The sequence below is a fragment of the Rattus norvegicus genome, chromosome 18 (assembly GCF_021556685.1).
Source record: "Rattus norvegicus strain SHRSP/BbbUtx chromosome 18, alternate assembly SHRSP_T2T, whole genome shotgun sequence".
Lineage (NCBI taxonomy): Eukaryota > Metazoa > Chordata > Mammalia > Rodentia > Muridae > Rattus > Rattus norvegicus.
The window spans coordinates 62,644,999-62,662,763 of NC_141551.1; the positions used below are offsets into that span (position 1 = coordinate 62,644,999).

At 46.7% G+C, this 17,765-nt stretch overlaps 1 protein-coding gene and 1 pseudogene across 1 annotated transcript in view; both read left to right on the forward strand.

Annotated features, from left to right (window-relative positions):
• Nucleotides 1–1,274: 1,274 nt before the first annotated feature.
• The window catches only part of Gnal (G protein subunit alpha L), a 138,506-nt gene continuing 122,015 nt past the window's right edge, over nucleotides 1,275–17,765 (forward strand). Inside the window, 1 exon segment of the mRNA NM_001191836.2 lies at nucleotides 1,275–1,800. Coding sequence (NP_001178765.1) covers nucleotides 1,449–1,800 — 352 coding nt within the window. The 5' untranslated portion in view covers nucleotides 1,275–1,448.
• Nucleotides 7,568–8,052, forward strand: LOC147999854 (TIM double twin CX3C motif protein pseudogene; annotated as a pseudogene).

The window sequence follows — 17,765 nt, forward strand, 5'->3', positions numbered from 1 at the left end:
GTTCAACGGCCAACAGCCGGGCACTCTGCATCCAGCGAAACACTCTGCTCTTAAGTAACAACAGCCACAGCCAGCAGCAGTTAGGGCCAGCTAGTATCAGGATGCTCGAGTACTTGAGTCTTCCCACTCCTACCATGAGGGTGTAGATCTGAAGCTGGCCTGGTGTATCAGGGCCCTCAGCCCTGGTGGGGGACGGCTCAAAGCCTCTTAATTTTTCACTTTTCATAGCTTCCTCCTTCCAACCCCGGCTTTCCATCTCTGCCTTCCTTCTGCCACTGCCTTTCCTCCATCACTTGCCACTGGGCCTCGGGAGCGGCTGGTGGTTGCTCCCCTAAGCCTTCGGCTGTCTTCTTTGCCACAGCTGGTCGTTGCTACTGTTTCCAGCCAAGATGGCTGCACCCATGATAAAGATCACATGCAGGCAAGAAATGGCCATTCGAGAATCCTTTTTATTAGACCTAATGTTGCGATACCATGGGGGCAACATGAAAAGTAGCCAAATCATCTATTTATATAGTCCGGAGAAGGACGTGGTTAGGATGCATCATGTAAGTGAAGAATTGTGTTTGCACCGATCCCAGCACAGCCTCCAATTTCACAGCACTGGCTTCTTACTGCTTCCCCTCCTGCCTTAAATGAGAAGAGCTTCTAGGTCATCTAACAGTCACCAAAGCCTATCTTGCTGGAGATACTGTCTTCCAAAGCTGGCAAGGGTTGTGTGCGGTGGTCACGGCTGGAGCAAGGCCTTCTGGATCGGAAGTCATTGCTTCCGTCGCCGTTATCCGTTCAGCTGGTGTGTGTCACGGGGCTTTCAAGTGTACAGAACAGGCTGGCAATCAGAAGGGCTACTGTTTAATATCTTCCCAACTCCAAGCTGCCAAGCTTAAGGGAAGGGTCTATCCTTTGCTACTCAAAGGTCTCACCAACCCACTCTTGGTTGTTTTGCTCATTCGTAGAAAGTTCTACCAAATAACATTTTCAACAGCGTTTAAAATTCTCCATCCTGCCCCAGCACCCTGGGGTCTCTTGGTCTCTTGGTCTCTGTCTCAGCTCCAGCTAGTGGTAACCTAATCGTCCCTGCAACAGGGCAAGGAGTTCTGCCCAGTACTTGAGTTAGGAGTACTAATACTTGCCATAGGAAGCGGTATTTACGGTAACAGGAGCTGATGCGCGGCGGCATTTACGGTAACGGGGGGCCGGGCTGGCCAAGGCCGGGCTGCTGGGTCAGCTCCGCCTGCTCGCCGCGCTCTCAGGTGCGAGCTCGCGCCTGGGACGTTCGGAGGATGCACAATGGCCCCTCGGGGCAGTGAGGGGCCGTGGCCCCGGAGCCGGACCTACCGCAGCCACGCCCCGCAGCCGGACCCCCGGGGTCCGAGTGCAGCGCTGCCTTCGGAGTCGGCCAGAGCTCCGGTCTGACCCGCGGGGACTTGCCCGCGCCCCGCGCCTCGATGGGCCTGTGCTACAGCCTACGGCCGCTGCTCTTCGGGAGCTCGGGGGACGCCCCCTGTGAGGACTCTGAGCCGTGCGCTGAGGATGCTCAGCCCAGCGCCGCCCCGGCCCCGGCCCCGGCCCCGATCCCAGCCCCGGCTCCGGTGGGGACCCTGCTCCGGCGAGGCGACGGCCGGATCCCCGCAAGCGCGAGGTCGCCAGTCGAGCTGCAGAACCGCCGGCGACAGGAGCAGCTGCGAGCCGAGGAGCGCGAGGCAGCTAAGGAGGCGAGGAAAGTAAGCCGGGGTATCGACCGCATGCTGCGCGAACAGAAGCGCGACCTGCAGCAGACGCACCGGCTCCTGCTCTTGGGTAGGTCTGCACCGATGGGCGCGGGAGCTGGGGGATTCGGGCGGGACCCCGCCTTGGGGAAATGTCAGGCGTGGACACTACCCACAGAATGACTTTCAGCCTGACATTTAAATGGCTTCGTCGCCAGAACGCTCCTGGGTGATTTCGCTCTCTTCCATGCCTTGTGACCGAAGGCCAGTAGCTCACCGATTACTAATTAATGAGCCTCTCTGGGAAATTTCCGCCCTTGATCCATTGATTTCCGCAGCGTGAACTCCACCGGGACGTCTCATCCTAGCCTTCCATTTCCTGCCACAGTCCAGGCAGCTTAGTTCGCTCTAAGAACGCCAATGATAGGAGACTTAGAAAGCCTTTTAGCTAGACCACAAAGCTTTTATTGAAAGCACGTCTTGGAGCATAGCTGGGTTAGGTGTAGGGTACTGGCTGCTGAGAAACAGCTTCCTTGTCCGCCTAGTGCTGTAAGTACAGGTGTTTGCTCTTCTTAGAACCTGCAACCTGGCCTGTCCTTTCCCACCCTGTGCCCCGCCCCCAGCCTCAGTAGTCGCTTACCAACTGTGATAAAGGGGACACGAACCTGCCAGCGCTCGGAGGTCCACTGGTATTTTTCAGACTTTTCGCATAAGTATGCTCTTATTAACTAACAACTATAAAACATTTTCTGTACGGTCCAGTGTGAGATGGAAAGGGAAACAGGTCATGGGTTCCCTGTGTCGGTGTACATAGTGTGTCTGCACATAGCAGAGACCAGAGTAGGACATTGGAAGTCCTGCTCTATCAGTTTTGTCCTTGTTCCTCAGAGACATCGTTGAACCTGGACCAAGATTTGTAATCATTAAGCCTTGGGGTTGCAGGGCTTCCCTGATGCTGAGATCCAAACGCAGGTCCTCATGCGTGAGCATCAAGGACCGTTTCTCCATCCTCTAAACCATAAATGGTTTGCTTTATTTTACATCTTTCTCACATTTATTTGGGTGTGTTAGCACACGTGTGTGGAGGTCAGAGGACAACTTAATGTGAGTCTGTTCTCTCCTACCAACTTGTGGTTCCCAGGCTTGGAACTCAAGTTCTCAGGCTGACAAGTACTGGCCTTGAATCTTAAATTTTTTTGTTCTATTTGTTGCCTTTTAGATTTCCAGGGGGGAAATGAAGGTGTCAGACTCTGATCCAATTTTGTGGGCTATCAGGTGGAATGGCTAGCATCCGAGCTCGGCTATATGGAGGGACTATGCCATGAGAAGTAAAATCTGGTTCACAAATGTACACGGCTCTCAAAATCTCAAGAACAAATATTAAGTTTAAATGGATTCACCCGCTTTAAGGATGAATAATTGCAAAACAAAACTAGCTACTGTATCACGGTGGATTACGTGAATTCTAAAACAAAGGGAATTTTCTTTTGAAACGAAAGACAAAATATAAACTTGAGAGCCTTACCTTTACTTCAGGAGATAACATTTCCAGTTCTTGTATGGAACCCTCTGCATACTCTGCTTTGCCCATGTATGCATAACTACTGTGGTGCTTAATACGTAAATTAGGCATAACCTAATCTAACAGCATCTTATTTAGACCAACACAACCGAGACCAACAACTAATAGAATACTACAAACAATAACCTGTAATAAATGCCATACGAATATAGTTTGTCTCCAAATCTTGTGCTGCTATACCGGCCCTTCTTATAGTGCTGTCAGGTGCTTCAGAATCTTAGCGATGAAATCAAGGCGAATGACACTGGAGTTTCTGTGTATCTGGAATGCTAGAGCACCATTTGTGTCCTATGCCTCAGCAGAGGAACGTAACCAGACACATGGATGTTTCCAATGTAGCTTATCCAGAGGACCGGTGTCACTGGCAAGTTAGCACCTAAGGAAACCGTCTCTACACTTCAATCCCAGCCAACAGTTGTAATAGAGAGGAAATTTTTTCCTATGTAGCCTTTATATTGTTGTAAAGATTTGGCACTCGTGGTGAGCATGCCTCCTTCATTATCAGCCTTCCCACTTGGCTTTCATTATATGAACATCTGAGGTGAGACTCTTCTTGGACTCTGGATCTGGTTAATGTCAAGTCTTTGCAGTCTTTAGAACAAGCAGGTCATTAATAGAGTGTATATGCAGATTTCTTCCCATGTTTGAATACAGAAAGTACCCAAGCCCATCCTCGCACCCCCTATCAATAACACACTAGTATTAAAGCTACTTGAAAATACCAAAGTGTATCAAAACTAGGAAACTACTAAGAGACCAGCAAGCAGGTAGCCTATAGTGTGGCTACTCTGTACAAAGGAGGATTCACCTCCTGGGCAGGGGAGCAGGGAGTGCTCAGAACGGGATTTTGCTGTGTTAATTGCAAGGGTCATTGAAAATTTATAAGTAGTTTATTTCAGAAATTTTTCATTTAGTATTTTCTAACCACTGTTAATCTTGGTCAACTTCAGATAGAGTTAACTACCGTATACCAAAAAGAAATACAGCAGTTGCCTCAAAAGAGGAGAGCAGAAAGCATCAGAGTTCTGCTCTCCGTGCCAACTTCTAGAATATACTGAAGCAAATGTTTCAAAAGGGCCTGAGGATACAAAATTACATCTCTAGACTTTCATGCCTATTTTGAACCATAGTGGCAGGCATGGGCACTAACTACATTTTTAAAAGGCAAAATAAATTTCAACTGCTTGAAACAAATTTTGAATGACTGTATTCTTCAAAGATATTGTCTCCTAGCCTGATATAGTTTGTTTGCTACCTCATGTTTGAAATAACAAGAGCTCAAAGTTCACACATACTTCCAATTTGTTTTATGAATCATATTTACAAAGCTCAAAGGGAGAAGGATTACGGTCTCAAGAAATAGGTTAGTGTGGTAAGACCATGAGTTATTTTTAACAAGGTTTTTGTTTTCTTTTGTATGTGTGGAGTTCTGTCTGCATATATTTCTGTGCACCATGTGCATCCAGTGTCCTTGGAGGCAAGGAGATGGCCAGCTAATTTGGAACTGGAATTATAGACAGCTACAAACTCCCATGTGGGTGCTGGGAATCAAACTCAAGTCTGCTATCAGAACACCAAATGCTCTTAACCACTGAACCATTTCTCCAGCCCCTGGCATAAGGTTTTTCAGTGTGATTGACTAGTCAGACATAACTCCTAAAATTAATAGAAATGAGGCCTAGTAAGTGTAAGGTTTTTGGTTCAACCCAGAAGCACCACCATCAGAAATAGATGAAGCAAAAAGCATTTGATTTATGATAAAGAAGGAGTAAAAGAGAAGTGGGAAATGTCCTCTGAAGAATGCTCCGGAGGCATAAATTTCTTTAGCACATTTTTGATGGTTATCCTCTTTAAAGACATTACCTCATAGTGTAATACGGTTTGTACAGAAATATCTGTTGTGAGTGGCATTAGCTCAAATGTCTCATTTTGTGGATTACATTGTATCTTCCACCCAAGACTATCAACAGCAAAACCTGGATCTAAGATTAGTTCAGTGTTAGCAGGTACTTGACCCTGAGTTTCCAGCACCAACCTTGAAAAACACAAGTAAATCACAATAATAATTTTAAAAAAAACCTGTTATATCAGGCTATTAGGGTTTATATATTTTGTGTAGATTTTGGTTATATGCAAAAAGGTTGTTGACATTTGTTACAATTTAAAAAGGCATTGACCAAAAGTCATGGATCAAACTTGTAGGCCCTTGATCTTAGATTGACTACTTCTCTTGCTCCTATGTTTGCCACTGATTTGCTTGTCCCTTCCTTTAATGATCTTAAATTGTGAGCCCACATTAGGAACTGTACTGGTTTGAACATGCTTGGCCCATGGGAAGTGGCACTATTAGGAGGTGGCCTCATCAGAGAAGGTGCAGTCTTGTTGGAGGAAGTATGTCCTTGTGGGATGTCGTCTGCCGTCCACCAGCAATGAACAGATTCCATAAGGCTCTGGTCTGGCAGGGAATGCTGGGAGTGTTAACAGCTCTTAGAAGAGAAGCGAGAAGGTTTGGGTGGCCTGCAGGTAGCACAGGTCCCGAGTCTCTCATCACTACCACAGTATCATTGGAGGCAGCATGAGCCTGGCCAACCAGGCAGATCCAAGATCCAGGATCTTCATCAGGGGAAAGAACTCCTCTCCACGTGTTATAGCTCAGGAAAGATGGCCACTCTCAGACAGTCCTCTGAAATAACTTCTGTGCTTTATTCCAGGGACTACAAAAACATTCAGGAGTGGGGTGGGTTTTAAGGGTAAGTGTTTCCTATTGGCTCAGTCTGAGATGTTAGTGATGCTCTATTTGCATGGGGAGGATTCCAGGGGCTGCAATATATGACTGACTACCTATGGTCCTCTCAATGGGGTGCCGTGGTTACATATTCCAAAGCAAATACAGAAATGAGTAGGGAGTGACTCTACTCCTGCTCATCTCAAGTGTCTGAGCTTCCCAAGGTCTGAGCTCACTCAACCTTACAAGTTCTCCTGTCTGGTGGCACAGCCAACTTGCCCTACGGAAGGGGTGGGCTTTGGAGGTCTTCTCCTATGCTCAGACTCTGCCAATGCCAAAGAGAGACACTCTTCCTGGGTGCCTTCAGATCAAGACATAGAACTCTCAGCCCCTTCTCCAGCACCATGTCTGCCTGCAGGCTGCCATGCTTCCTGCCATGATGACAATGGACTGAACCTCTGAAACTGTAATCCAGTCCCAAATTAAATGCTGTCCTTTATAAGAGCTGCCTTGGTCAAGCAATGAACCCTAACTAAGACAGAGAAAAAGTTCACAAACTTACTCAGAAAAGGTACACTTTCTTCTGTGCCCCTCTATGTTGAGGATGCTCTCATCCCCACCCACAATAACTACTAGGACAGATGTCAACCCTAGGTCCAGCTCTACCATAAGGTGGATCAGACTCTCTGCCATATATCACTCAGCAACATTCCCCAATAAGACCACAAACACCTACCCCTAAATTCCACCCCACTCCTCGATGTTTATATAGCCCCTGTCCACGTGGAATAAAACACACAAGTTATTTCTCTTGTGGGATTGTCTGAGAGCCTCACTGGAACAGTGAGGACCCTTGACGGGATAGTCGATAGGGGGAGCATCTTTCAGGAATACAGGATATTATCATCTTCAGGGATGGCTATGAATGGGATGGAGTCAAATTTGAGCAGCATGGTAAGAGTTGGGAGGTGTGGCCTTGGGGAAGGGGTTAGTGACTGTCACAGGCAGCAGGGAGGGGTCTGAGATAACTCTGTTTGGTAAGCAGGAAGTCTGTGATGGGGGTGCCCACAGGTCTGTTTTCTGGTGTGGAATTCCTGGGCTTGCAGTCAGCATCTTTCACATTTGCTGTTAAAATGTTTTCTGTGTGTGTAGGTGAGGGGCTCTCTGCTGTTTTTCCTCTTATGAGGACACCAGCTCTATCAGATTAGAATCTGCCTTATTTCACCTTGGTGACCTCCTTAGGCTCTGTGTCAAAATAATGTCAAGGATTAGAATTCAATATATAACTCATACATTGAATTGCAAATGTAAAGTTGTGTCCTAGTCAGCAATTAAAGCAGAGAGTGCATGCCCTGTCTTGCAAGAGGCAGCTTCATTTCCTTGACGTCTTGTGAAAACATACGCTGTGGTTCCCACAGTGGCCAGGTGTTATGACTTCCTAGAGTAAGATAGAAATACCAGTTTTCCCCTAAAGACTAATTTTTCTAGGCAGGGTCTATTGTGTCCTTCTGTCTTTCCTCCAACTCAGAGATCCACCTGCTACCTCCCAATTGCTGGGATCAAAGGCATGTGCTACCACATCCAGCAAGACTATTTCTTGAGCAGCTCAGTGTCGCCATGGCGGAGGTGCAGCAACTCCAAGTGCAGGAGGCTGTGAACGCCATGGTGAAAAGTGTGGAGAGAGAGAACATCTGGAAGATGCAGGACCTCGTGTTCCGGTGCAGTGCCAACCGCTGTGAAGGCACCCAAGCATCTATGCAGCAGGTGCACCAATGTATAGAGCACTGCCATGCACCTGTGGCTCAAGGCCAGGCCCTGGTCACCAGCAATCTGGAAAGGTTCCAGGACCACCTGGCCTAGCGCACCAGGCGTTGCAGTGACAAAGCCAAAGACTCAATGGATCCAGGAAGTAAGGAGCTTCAGGTGTGTGGCCAAGTGTGTGGATGACCACATGCCAACAATGACCAAGAAGATCAAGACGTCTCTGTCATCCATCAGGAAATAAAATTGTTTGCCAGTGGGGGAAAAAAAGACTATTTCTTAAGCATCATTAGATCATATTTTTGTGAGTCTACACAACCAATCTATGGTTAGCTAATGCTTGTCTCTGATTTCCCCCAGTCCACACTGAGAAGTCCCATTGATGGCAAGCCTGGATCTCTACCAATTAAAAGCATAATTGGCTTGATGAGTGTATCAGTTCATTTTGCAACTATAGTGAAATACCTGGGGCCAAGGAACTTTATAACAAAGAGAGGTTTACTATGGCTTGTACTTCCGAAAACCAATATTGAAGGGCTTGCAAGTGGTGATTGTCTGTTATCCTCTTGGTGGTCTCTTAGTCTCAAGGTGGTGCAGTCCTGACATCCAAGAGGGGGAGGGAGAAAGAAGAGGAGAAAAGAGAGAAAGAAAAGAAGAGAAGAAGAGAGGAGAGAAGAGCAAATGTCCTGGTCTCTCTCCCTCTTCTTATAAAGCCCTTGGTTATTCAATCATGAAAATCCACCCTAATGACCTCATCTAAATTCTAAACAGCTCCCAAAGGCACCACCCCTAGACACCAGATTTGGATTAAGTGTCTACTCTCTTAATACCTCCAATTCTCAATTAAGCTCAACACGTGAAGCTTACGGTACAAAGGCAGAGCACACATAATACCAGCCTTTGGGGAAGCTGAGGCAGGATTACCATGAGTTTGAAGCCAGCCTGGGCAATAAAGTGAATTCCAGCCAGTACCAAATAGCAAAACCCTGTCTCAGAGTGAGAGAGAGAGCGAGAGAGAGAGAGAGAGAGAAAGAGAGAGAGAGAGAGCCCAGAAGGAAGGGAGCAGAGTAATATGTATCATAAAGAGCAATGTCTTTGGGACAGTCACTACTGTTTTTGTTTTTGTTTTTTAACCAGAATCCAGGTGTGACTTTAACTCGTATCTTTAGAAGCACAAGGTGAAGTCCACAAGAATTTTTCACCAGCCTGTGGAGTTAGTCACTGTTGTTGTTGTTGTTGTTGTTGTTGTTGTTGTTGTTGTTGTTGTTGTTTTAAGTCTATTTTGATCTGTATATTTGTGCTGGCTAGTTTCGATGTCAACTTGGCACATGCTAGGATCATCTGGGAAGATGGGATCTTAATCAAGAAAATGCCTCAGTAGGATTGGCCTGTAGATTAGTCTGTGGGGTATTTTCTTGATTGATGGTTGATGTGGGAGGGCTCAGCTCACTGTGGAAAGTGTTGCCCCTGGGCAGGTAGTCCTGAGTCCTATAGGAAAGCAGGCTGGGCAAGCCATGAGGATTAAGTCAGTAAGAAGCACTCCTCCATGGCCTCTGCATCAGCTCCCGGTCCCTGCTCTGACTTCCCTGGATGATGAATTGTAAACTGTAAAATGAAACCCTTTCCTCCACAAGCTGCTTTTGACCGTGGTGTTTTATTCCAGCTATAAAAAGTCTAAGGCAGAAATTGGAGCCAAGTTGCATGGAATTGCTTTAACAGACCTGACTGTGTGTTTGGGAGAGGATTGCAGAAGGAGCTTGGAACTTTAGGCTCAGTGGGTTTTCTCCAGTTGCTTCCAAAGTAACAGAATTGATCAAAATGCAGTCAATGGGGACATAGATTATGAAGTTTCAGAGGGAAGTTTGAGGGTCCTTTAAAGATTATCCAAGCCATTTGCTATTTGGTATTAAGAATCTCTGGTTTTGGTCAGCCATAATTAACAAGAGACCAGAGCCACTAAAGTGAAACATTTTCTTTGCTGAGACAATCAACGCTGGTCAACTGAGGCTTAGAATCAGCTGTGATTTACGAAGACAGCAGTATCATTGAGGCAAAATCTTCTGGAAAGTGTTCCCTTTACCCAAGGTCAGTACACAGAAGCTGTGTTCCAGAGGGGGTCGCCGAGGCTGTATCTTATGCTGACAGCTGAACTTGGTAATGTGTAAGAGTTTTCTAGGTGGCACTGGTTTTTGAAAGCGTGAAGTTCATGATAAGGCACAAAAGCTTGGTACACCGTGGCTTGGCTAGCATCCCTGCAAAGAGGCTGGGAGAGGCCGTGGGTGAAGGTGCACCCTCAGTTACAGTAGAACTCCATCTTTTGAAGGAATCACAAAGAGACACTGAGGCTTGGCACCATGTGATGGGATCAGAGAAAGAGCCTAGGAAAGGGCATTGGTAACAGTGTAGCCCATTTGCAGAGACCCCAGCATTTTGGGGAGGCAGTGTCATGGCTGCCAAGACAGGGGCAGATGTGGAGTGGAGCCAGCCTGAACCTATGAAACAAGTTGTATGTGATGTAGGTGGCAGAGCTAAAAAAAATGGAGCTGTTAGTGAATGGGATTCTTGTGGGGAGGGCGGTAATGGGGGGGAGGATTGGGAGGGGAACACCTACACAGAATGGGAGGGGGAGGGGCTAGGGGGATGTTGGCATGGAAACCGGGAAAGGGAATAACATTTGAGATGTAAATACAAAATACCCAATTTAATAAAGATGGGGGAAAAAATGGAGCTGTGAGCCCAGGGGATTGTGAGTGAGTCCCAGATGTCAAGCCTGAACTTTTTATACTGTTGAACTTTGGTCTGGTTTAGCTTGAGTGTAACTGTGCCCTGGTTTTCCATCTCGGAGAAAGAACAAATTTACCTGCTTTATAGTTAATAGGCGTCCATAGTTGGGGGACTTTGAAATTTTAAAGAAATGGAATTTTATAGAAACCCTGCACTTTGGATGGATATTTTAAAGAGACTGAACTTCTAAAGTGTTGGAACATTTAAAAACAGCGGAATTTTTATTAAATGATAATGTTTTATATTGTCATATTAACATGACATCCTGGAGACAACAAAAAAAATGTTGTGGCTTAATAAGTGACGTGTTTGTGTGTCAGGCTGAGGAGGAGTCAATTTTATGTAACACAAGACAGGACCATCTGGGAAGAAGAAATCTTAATCAGAAAATGCCTCCATAGGATTGGCTAGTCTGTAGGGCATTTTCCTGACTGATGGTCAATGTGGGAGGGCCCAACACACTGTGGGCAGTGCCAATCCTGGGCAGTGGTCCTGGGTTGTATAAGAAAGCAGGCTGGCCAGGTGATGGTGCAGCACTCCTTTAATCCCAGCACTCTGGAGACAGAGACAGGCCAATCTCAGAGTTCGAGGCCAGCCTGGTCTACAAAGTGTATTTCAGGACAACCAGGGCTACCCAGAGAAACCCTGTCTTAAGAAACAAAAAATAGAGAAAAGAAAGTAGTCTGAGCAAGTCACGAGGATCAAGCTGTTAAGTAATGAGCCTCCATGGCCTCTGCATCAGTTCCTGCCTCCAAGTTCCTGCTCTGACTTCCCCGAATAATGGACTACAAGCTATGAGATTAAAATAAACTCTCCTCTTCAAGTCGCTTGTGTTCATGGTGTTTTAATGCACCAATAGAAGTCCTAATGAAGACAGCATGTATCTGCTCCTGTTCTATCTGGAATAGTTTCATTTAGCATGGTGATTAAACCTTTGATTTTGAACTTGGTCGAGCAACATCCCACATCCTCGAATGTCCCACGTTTATGCAGCCGCCATGTGACAGAGAAAGCCACCAATCCAGACTATCTGAACCGATCGATATACAAGCCTGGAAGGTGGCAGCACAACCAGTTACTGGCCAAGAACATGCTCCAAACAAGAGGTATGAAGCGAACACAGAAGATGTGTGGAGGAAAGAGGAAGGACCAGGCATTATGACGGTAATAGTAGAATGGTCAGCTCCCCCCCCCCCCCCCCCGGCTGGGAGGAAAAAAAAGAATTTGGAAAAGAAGAACACTCAGCAGTTGAGAAAGGTCAGGGATAATGAGGATGGAAAAGGAGACAGGGGTTCACGGGGTTGGTAAACAGAAGATTGAAAGGGACACAGAGAGATAATAGCCCCAAAGGAGACCATTAAGTTCAGTACTGCTCGCCCCATGCTGCGCAGGGAAGAAGGCAGTTTGGAAAGTACGAATGAACTCGTCAGCAAAGGACCACCGTCTCCACTGGTGGACGCAGAGTCTGCCTGTCTCTGCTCCGACAACGATTTCCGCTGCTCCGTGGTTTCCGCAATCAGGGAGTGAGCAGTAGGTGTGTGAACTCAAGCCTCTGTCCCCCTACTGCAGGCGAATTCCCCTGCTGGCACCACCTAACAGAACTGCAATTTAGAGCAAAGCTGATTTAGGAGCGAGCAAGAGAGAATATGCTGACCAACTCCATCTGTGAAACGTTTTTAAACACATCTGTCTTCAAAGATAAGCTCTGAGGTCGGACAGCGGCAGCGGATGTCGACACTGAAAACAATCAGCAGGGGATGATGCTCCAATACAGGGGCTTGTGGTGTGGCTCCGCGCGGCAGAGCGCTGGCCTAGTGCTAACATGCAGGAGGCCCCCGCGTCAGTCCCCAGCACTGGTCATGGGAGGAGGAGCGGTGGTGAACCTAGAACCAGGGTTCTACGACGGAATTAAGTGAGAATGGGGGAGGGGTTGGGGGATAGAGAGCTGGCTCTGTGGTCAAGAAGACTTGCTCTAAGATGTGTGGACTGAAGGGTTCACTCTTGGGCACACTGTGACACGCTACAGCTTCCACAATGAAGTATTTTTTTTCCTTTGGGGGAAGGTTGCAGGGGAAGAGATCGGGTACAAGGGGTTGGGGAAATGCGTGGAATTTACAAAGAACCAATAAAAACTTAAAGGAGAAACAGAAATGGAATAGGCACATAACTTTTACCCTGTCCTACCTTCCCCCCAGTAGAAAAACTACTGAATAATGAGATCTAGGGTCAAATTTACAAACTGTTTCTAATTTTGTATCTCCAGTGTATAAAGTACTTTTTTTCTATAAAAGTAAATAATATATTTTATTTCCCGCCCTGCCTTCCAATCCCACCCGAAAAGAACAATTGCTCTTAAAAATGGGGGGGGGCCGCACTGGAGAGACGGCAGCGGCTAAGAGCACTGACTGTTCTTTCATAGGTCCTGAGTTCAAATCCCAGCAACCACATGGTGGCTCACAACCATCTGTAATGAGATCTGATGCCCTCTTCTGGTGTGCCTGAAGACAGCTACAGTGTAGTTATAATTAATAATAAATAAATAAATAAATAAATAAATAAATAAATAAATAAATAAATCCATCTTAAAAAAAAAGAGAGAACAATTGCTCTTGCAGAAGACCGGGGTCCAGTTCCCAGCACCTCAGAATATGTGCTGATTCTCAACCACACATAATTTCAGGGATCTAACACCCTCTTCTGACCTCTGTGGCCACTAGGCATCAACGTGACACATGTGCAAACAAAGCACTTGTACACTTAAAATTAATATTAAGTTAGTCTTTTATAATGTTTTTAAAAGGAAAGAGCCCACAAGGAATGGTTACTTCACAGCACTAACTGGGCACTCACAGTGCTAAAGGTAGTGACAGCATCCGGAGGGGAAAGAGTGGCCTCTAACTGCCGTCAATGCTTCCTCTGAAAAGCATGGAAATGAGATCCTATCCACCGGGAAGTGAAGCTCTCTGGTGTTTCAGGTCCCCTTGGTCGGGCTAGGAGGAGCCAGGGCATCTTTAGGGCTGGGAAGCTGACCTGTCCGTCTCAGCCAGGGAGGACGGGTTGCTACTGCTCATTCAACCAAAACCACTGAGTGCCTGGCAAAATGGTGCACTCTGATTGCAGACCCAATGACAGTGATGTGTCCGGCTGCTTCATCCGTGGTGCCAGATGCATCTCTCTGGGGAATGATGACAAGGGAGGCTGTGTGGGACATGGAGGGCAAGGGACAGATGGAGAATCTCTGTACCTTCTGCTCAGCTTTGCTGTGGACCAGAATGCCTCCAAAGGCATAAATCTGCCAAGATAAACAATCCGCCCTGGGTTATGTCCTTAGATTGGGATCCAGAGCAAAGGAGTTAGTGAGAAGGAAGAGGAAACGGAGTGACCAGAACAGGGAGGTCTGAGTTACTCTGAACAGCCTGCTTCAGAGACACAAGCAGAAGCTTATCCTCTTAAAGAGACTGGTTAAATTAATGTAAGCCAAGCCAAGAGACACAGTGTCCTGCTGTTGAAAGCTGCAGCTTGTGAATAAGAAAAGCATCATTGAAAGCTCTCTCCTAGGCTAGAGAGGCAGCACAGTGGTTAAGAGCACTGACTCCTCTTGCACAGAACCCAGGTTTGGTCTGTCAGTCTGTTTGTTCTGACAGTCATGTGTCTAATTCCAGGGGATCCTGTGCCCTCTTCTGCCCACCCCCCCACTTCTCAGAACACATTTACATGTTATAAATAACCTTATAACCACAAACAAGTCTAGGCATCGCCCTTCATCAAAGAAGCCCCTTGGCAACAGACAGACAATTAGAGAAAAGCACAAGTCAAAACGCAGAGAACAAGTGACCATGTGGTTTGAATGAGAATGTCTCCCCATAGGCTCACACTGAATACTCATCCCCACTTCATGGAACTCTTTAGGAAGGACTAGGAGGTGTGGTCATACTAGAGGGGGTGTGTCAGTAGGGACAGGCTGGTTTCAAAAGTCCATGCCATTCCAATCTCTCTCCTTCTCTCCCACCCCTTCCCCTCGCCTCTCCTTCCCCTCCCCCCTCCTCTCCCTTGCCCCTCTGTCGATGGTTTTATCTCAAGATAGAAGGTCTTAGCTACTGCTGCAGCACCATGCCCTCCTGTCTTAACCACGCTCCCCAGCACAATGGTCATTCTCTCCCCCTCTGAAATTGTAAGCCCCTAATAAATTTTCCCTTTTTGAAGTTGCTTTGGTCATAATATCTAATCACGGCACAGAAAACTAAGACAGGTGCCCAGGCCCAGCTGATACATCTGCAACGAAATTCCCGTACCCAGGAGTCACAGCAGAAGAGGGTGCAAAAAGGTTTTAAGAGCCAGAGGACCAGGGAGTTTGCTGCATTCCATAAGACTGTCAGAGAGGATGCACCCACGAAGCCTCGTCAACATGGCTGCCCAAACAAAACCTGAGCAAAGACAATGCCCCGACAGACACTCGAACATGGAAGGGGGAGATCTCATGTGTCTTCAACCCTGGACAAGAAGACTTCAGGCAGCTAAGGAACGCTGAGAGCGGGAGGAATAGTTTTCCCCAGAGAAGACTCCCTCAACCCGTTATCTAACACCAAGCGGTCAGCTCTGTAATCACATACGAACAAATATTATTAGACTGAAAGACGTGGGGAGGCGGGGACAAAGAGAAGGGGAGTTATATAATTATATTTTAATCTCGAAACTTTTAAAATTTTAAAGCTGATATATAGCACTTAGCTAGGATTCACAAGCCCCGACTACGTTCAATCTTCAGTACTGCAGAGATGAGATAGCAGGAGTCCCCTTCCCTAGTGTATCATATTAGTCGGGGAACACGGGAGCAGTGGAGACATTCACTGCTGTAGTTCTGATGCTGGCAAATCAATGCATAGGGCCGCTGTCGGCCCTGGATGCAAACTGTCTGTAGAGGCCATGATGAGCCTGCCGTGTTTCTTCACTGGCAGCCACTGGAAGAACTCTCAAGTACCCAGGGCTCCTGGACCCAGAGCTCATGATCAGTCAACGTCACCCAGTGATCTATGGAGGCCAAGACAGCATGAGTATCTTGCTGGAGCATCTCCTGGGGATTGCACATTTATCATATCAAATCAGACTGTTTCACAAGTTGACATTAGGAACGTATTTTTTTTAAGATTTATTTATTTTATTTATACATGTACACTGTAGCTGTCTTCAGACACACCAGAAGAGGGCATCAGATCTCATTACAGATGGTTGTGAGCCACCATGTGGTTGCTGGGAATTGAACTCAGGACCTCTGGAAGAGCAGTCAGTGCTCTTAATCACTGAGCCATCTCTCCAAGTCCAGGAACTTTTTTTTTTAAATAAACCACAGCATCATGAGTGCTTGGAGATTGTTGTCCAAAAACAGATATAAAGGAAAAATATGTAAGTTTATCCTTCACGTGTGGGTCTCTATATTAATAACTGTCCACTACAGAAAGGAGCTTCTCTGATGTGGGCTGAGAGGTGAACTAGTCTATGGTTACAAAGATAACTCAGGAGACAGTTTATTATTATGTCCATTTGGTCGAATAACTGTATTCTCTGATGGTTTGTGGCCAACCAGGGATGTTGTCCCCAGTATGAGTGCCAGGAATGAATTCTTTCTCATGGAGTTGCCCTTAAAAACAATCAGGAGATGGATGGTTACATAATATTTGTGCCATGATTTCACCAGTGGCCACCCCTTGGCAGCTTTGCCATTACTGTAGTCACAGCTACCTAAGATTGGTGACAGCTTTTCTCCCCAGCAGAATGTCCCAGCACTGTGAAAGCTACCCATTACAGATGAGCCTTCTGGGTTGTTTGATTTGATATCACCATGTCCTGTGACTCAAGTACACAGTGTCTTCAGCAATAGGGTTTTACCAAAAAGTTCTGGAGGGCAATGGCAAGAGAGTACAGGATTTGTGGAGGTTGGTAGGACACCACTGACCAACAACTCAGAAAGAGTTACTTAGTAGCCTGTGGTGTCTGGGAGAGGCATTGCAGAGTCACAGGGTAACTCCACTTGAACTCCTCTTCTATGTATATGTATTTTGAGAATTGTCTATAATAACAACAGTATTTTCAAAGTCCTTAGTGTTATCCTGTAGCGTATCGCATAGTTTTAAAAAGGACCTATCGGTAGTTTCTCTGCTCCTCCATCGCCCCACCCCCACCCCCCATGGCTAGCTCTCTGTGGCTCTCTTCCCTGGTTCCTGCTGCTAGCTTGCTAAGCTAACCAAACCAGTTTTTCCTGTAATGGCTGACCCCTGGAACACCAGTACTGCTCACTCCCTCAGCTCCCTTTAGCCCAGTGAGATGAAAACACCAAAAACTTCTATTATACCGGCCAGATTTATAACGGTAAATCTCCAACCCCAAATGCCTGTGCAAAGAACACTCGACTCAGTAATATAATTACAAGCTGCACACGTAGATTGGACAAATACACTACTACACCGCTCCATTGCCCAGCTGTGAAATCTCTGGCTACTGGGACTCCTTCAGGCCATGTGGGTCGGCTCCATCTTCAACCTCTTCTTCCTCCATCCGCTTCTCCTCCATCCTTGAACTCTTCTCTCTTCTTTTTCCTTTTCTCTCTTCTCTAAAACCTTCAGCTCTGCCTTTTCCTTCCACTGCCCAATCACAGGCTCTAGCCTTCATTTGACTAATCAAGACTTTACCGACATTACTTGTGTATGTGATCTACTCCTCATCGGGGCACCCCTCCTGGGGGAACAGAAAATGCAAACAGCAATCCACAGCCTTATCCCTCCTCTTACCTCCCCCTCCACATCCCCAGTCCACTTATCCGTCTTAACCCTTCACTTCCCCTTCCCCCTCCATCACATGCGTTCTACCCCTGCTTCCTTCAAAATCTCCATCACCCCTAAGTTAGTCAGGATTCTTTAGAGGAACGGAACTAAAGGGGAGAGAGAGAGAGAGACAGAGACAGACAGAGAGAGAAAGAGACAGAGAGAGACAGACAGAGAGAGAGACAGACAGAGAGAGAGACAGAGACAGACAGAGACAGACAGAGAGAGAAAGAGACAGAGAGAGAGACAGACAGACAGACAGAGAGACAGACAGAGAGAGACAGAGAGAGACAGACGAGAGAGAGACAGACAGAGAGAGAGACAGAGACAGACAGAGACAGACAGAGAGAGAAAGAGACAGAGAGAGAGACAGACAGACAGACAGAGAG